The 4,249-nt window shown below is 41.8% G+C and overlaps 1 protein-coding gene across 5 annotated transcripts in view; it reads right to left on the bottom strand.

The window, feature by feature from the left end:
- Window positions 1-4,249, bottom strand: part of LOC108312759 (nuclear autoantigenic sperm protein) — a 53,130-nt gene that overhangs the window by 8,310 nt on the left and 40,571 nt on the right. For 4 of the 5 annotated variants that reach the window (XM_017540843.2, XM_017540841.2, XM_017540842.2 and 1 more), the window contains 2 exons: window positions 3,442-3,551; window positions 1,699-2,715 (listed from right to left, as the gene is read on the bottom strand). In XM_017540843.2, coding sequence (XP_017396332.1) covers window positions 1,699-2,715; window positions 3,442-3,551 — 1,127 coding nt within the window. The remainder of the gene's footprint in view (window positions 1-1,698; window positions 2,716-3,441; window positions 3,552-4,249) is intronic. The other variant, XM_017540845.2, reaches the window with a different exon arrangement.

Genomic DNA, 4,249 nt, shown 5'->3' with positions numbered 1-4,249 from the left:
CCTCCTGGGTTCAAGCAATTCTCCTGCCTCAGCCTCCCAAGTAGCTGGGGCTACAGGTGCCTGCCACCATACCCAGCTAATTTTCTTTTGTATTTTTAGTAGAGATGGGGTTTCACCATACTGGCCTCGAACTCCTGACTTTGTGTTCCGCCCACCTCGGCCTCCAAAAGTGCTGGGACTACAGCTGTGAGCCACCACGCTAGCCCATGACAAAATTTCGAAGTGGGTGTAGGGAAGGGATGAATACTGCCTTCTCCAATGTGAAGCAACTTGGGAAGAATAAAATATTCAAGGCAGATCTAGGTTCAGATTCAGTACTATGACCGTAAACAAATCATGTAACCTTTAAACCTCAACCTCATCATTGTAACTTGAGCAACACTACCTACCACATGGTATTGTTTTAGAATCAGATGTAATTTATGTGAGAGAACTCTAACAATGTTAATTATGATCCAACTACTTTTTGAACAAACTGTAGGGGACTATGACATTCAAGGTCTTTAAGAGAGCCAGTTAGCAGAGCTTTTTAGCATCCTTGCTTATAATCATTAAGATTGACACATAGGAATTTTGTTTTTTCTATAAAGAACTCGTAAAGCTCAATGACAAACATAATGGTGCTACCATTTTAGCCAATTCACTTCCAGTTACTGAGCCTGTGCTAGCTGGAGTACAGGGACGTGCACATAGGTAGAAGGAAGTTTACCAGAATGAGCTCCAAGTATTGAAGATGGGTCTCTAAAATCTAAAACTTAAGAGAATTCTTGAAATAGTCTGGCAATTACAAAAAGTAACAAATTAGTTGGAATATACCTGTGGTTATTAATGCCAATGTTAGATGAACCTTATATACAGTAGAATCCTCAAATGATAGCACAAGTCAGACATGCCAATTATGGAATAGAGGCTTATACATCTTGATGAAATTTAATCACAATTAGACCAATAGTACTATAGAAACCATCCACGGTTTATAACATTCTAAGTAACACAAAATTGAGTTTAGCAGCCAAAGCAAGCATGAAATGAGGAAGAAAAGCAGCAAGAAAGCTAATGGTTATGTTTTTTGTTGCCTTGAGGAAGGTGGAGGGCCTGTTTTAACTAATGTGAATAAACCTCTAAACACTTCCTGAAGACTTAAAGGTAGAGAAGGGCAACAGAATTCTTTAACTCTGGTGATACAACACTCAAGGTTAACTGCCCTTCATTAAAATGGCATGCCTGCTTCAGTGTACCAATTCAGTGGATTCTACTGCTCTGTTCCTGCTTCCTAATGCACAGAAAAGGAGTTATGTGAACAATAAATTTAAAAATCCAGAGGCATGCAAGTGAACATCCATTCAGCATTCTCTGCCAGCCTAGCCCACCCCTCCCCTCATCTACCTTTTCCATCCCACTTTATTGGCTAGTATGCTGCCGCAAGTTACTAATAGCTAGCCAAGTCTCAGAAATCACAGAAGACCTATTTTGCAGTTAGTAAAAGTGTTAGTTTATAAGCCAGCTAAAGACTTGCTGCTTTTGATTTAACTTACTTGACTGTCACAACCTTCTTAAACTACCCCCTTTTTCATTTAGCCCTTTCCTAATCCAAAGGCAGACGGAAAATCCTGAATGGAAGGCTGACTTTTACCCATAATTAGTGAGTCAAATCCAGAATGTACTCCACCCACTGCAGCTCTTGCATATCCCGGTTACCTTCACCCTCTTTCATCTGTTCTTCTCTCTCTTGTGTCTCTTCATTAGCAGCTATCTGAACTTTGTCTTCAGGTGATTTCTCAGTAGCTCCCTGGGCTACCTTGGTATCAACCCCATTTCCAGCTGCCTCAGACTCTTCTACAGACAGCTTAGTCTCCTCCTGACTAGGAAACAGCTTTGCCCTGACCTTCTCCTCTAGTCCTGAGCCATCTTTTGTTTCTGTCAGTCTTTCTATAGAAGTCTGTGGTTCGACAGAAGTCTGATCTCCTACAGCTGACGGTCCATTGACTGCACCATCTTTAGGGACAACTGTAGCCTCCTGCCCAGACTTTTCAGAGACTTCTGATCCAACCTCTACAACTGAGGCCTCTGCAGCCTCTGTTGTCACCTCTGGCGACTCTTCAGCAGATGGCACTTCTTGATCTACCAGCTGCTCAAGAACTGCCTTTCCTGCATCATTTTCAGAGGTAACTACCTTCTCCTCTGGCTTGTCCCCACCCACATCCACTGGCTTGACTGTCGGGTCTAAAGGCTCTGCTTCTACCTCCACTGCAGCGCCCTGCTTTTCTAGAGTCACCATAGGCTGCTCTTCTGAACCTTCTTTTGGCTTCTCCTCTACACTTACAATTACCTCTCCCTGCTTCTCCTGACCTCCTTTTTCTCTGTACTCTTCTTGGACATCAGTTCCAGAAACTGATTGTTCTTCCTCAGCATCTGGTACTTCCTGTTCTGGCTTCCCAGAAGGGACCTCAGCATCATTCGGTCCTTCTGGTGCTGCTCCTCCTTTTGCCTCTTCAGAGGTTTCAGTTAACCGATCTAGAGTCAAGTCAACTTTTTCCTGTGGCTCCTCTGCAGATTCACTTATCTCCATATCTTCTCTTCCACCCTTCTCCATTTCACTCTCCTGTTCTTTATCAGTTTCAGGCTTTGCCAAAGACTTGTCTTCTGCTTTTTTGGCTTCTTCTTTTTCTCCCATGGCGTCATAAACCTGTTCTCTCAACTCTTCCCTTGCTTCCTCTACATGGTTAAAGAACATGAAGCATAAACATGTCTTCGAGTTTAATGATAAAGGCATAAATGGAAACTAAAAATACATTCCCTTTAAACCCTCAAAAAGCCTACAAAGTTTTAGCAGATGGCCTAAAAATTATCTGCCCCCTAGAGAAAAGGAAAGGGAGCGTCCCAGCTAGCAGAGCGACTTACTGCAAAAGAAACCCAAGCTTGTTAAACTAGATCTTGTTTTACTTGAGCATTCCGATTACCAGTTAGGTACGAGATGCCAAGCTTTTCATTTTCCCCCATCTGGTATGTAAAACTCTAGTAGCCAAATTCAGCTTAGAAATTATATAAATTTCATAGACATAAAAATGTAAAAGGGCTCTAAAAGTACCGCTATTAAAATAACTGAACTGCACACGCTGTTTAAAAAATCTGCATCGCAAAAATATTTAAGGTTGTAATAGTATTTAAAACACCAATTTAATTTTGCTTTTTATCTTTTTGGTTTAAAAACCCCTAATTGAAATGACCAGATTCACTTAAGAAGTTAAGTTATTCTCTTAAAAAACCCTGCTGTGAGTTTCAGTAATCAGCTACCCCTACTGCAATCTCTACCAGATGCAGGCATCACCCCAAGCATCTTAGGAGAGACCATCCAGGACAGGTAGAGCCCTGTTTCCACCACTTGTATACAAGAAATATACAGTGTCACATCTCTTGAATGTCACATGCAACTCCACATACCATCTATGTTATCATTATTTTCTACCAGAGATTCATCTTCTGTTTTTTCTCCTTCTTCCTCTTCCACATGCACACCTTCCAAGGCGTTTCCCAACACACCATTCTCCATTCTAGAACAAGAGGAGAAAGCACCAAAGGTTTGATGGCTAGAACCTAACAATTTTTTCCAAGACAAAAAATATAGTCCTATATTACAAAAGCAAGGGAAGAATAAGCCAAGCGCGGGCAATGTAGAACTATACATACCCAATGAAGCAATGATGAAAACTTTAATAAATCAAGACTGCAAGAGCACTGAAGGAAATAACCATATTTTTCCATCCAGCTGCCTGAAAAGCATGTCTCTTGTCAAAAGAACAAGACCTATACGCATTCCCTTTGTAACATGACCATGGTATTTCCCAAACTTTGTATCCACCCCATTTCTCTAAATAGCCAAAAATACTCTAGCAAGATTTTCATGGCAAATCATCAGAAAGTTCGATATGATTACAAGATTGAAAATTAACCAGAACTGGGCCAAGGGCAGTGGCTCACGCCTGTAATCCCAGCCCTTTGGGAGGCTGGAGCAGGCGATTACCTGAGGTCAGGAGTTCGAGACCAGCCGAATCAACATAGTGAAACTCCGTCTCTACTAAAAATACAAAAATTAGCTGGGCATGGTGGCACATGCCTGTAATCCCGGCTACTAGGGAGGCTGAGAGGTAGGAGAATTGCTTGAACCCAGGAGGCAGAAGTTACAGTGAGCCAAGATTGTGCCACTGTACTCCAGCCTGGGCAACAGAGTAAGAGTCCATCTCAAAAAAAA

The sequence above is a fragment of the Cebus imitator genome, unplaced genomic scaffold (genome assembly GCF_001604975.1).
Source record: "Cebus imitator isolate Cc_AM_T3 unplaced genomic scaffold, Cebus_imitator-1.0 Scaffold129, whole genome shotgun sequence".
Lineage (NCBI taxonomy): Eukaryota > Metazoa > Chordata > Mammalia > Primates > Cebidae > Cebus > Cebus imitator.
This window is presented reverse-complemented; position numbering and strand designations above follow the sequence as displayed.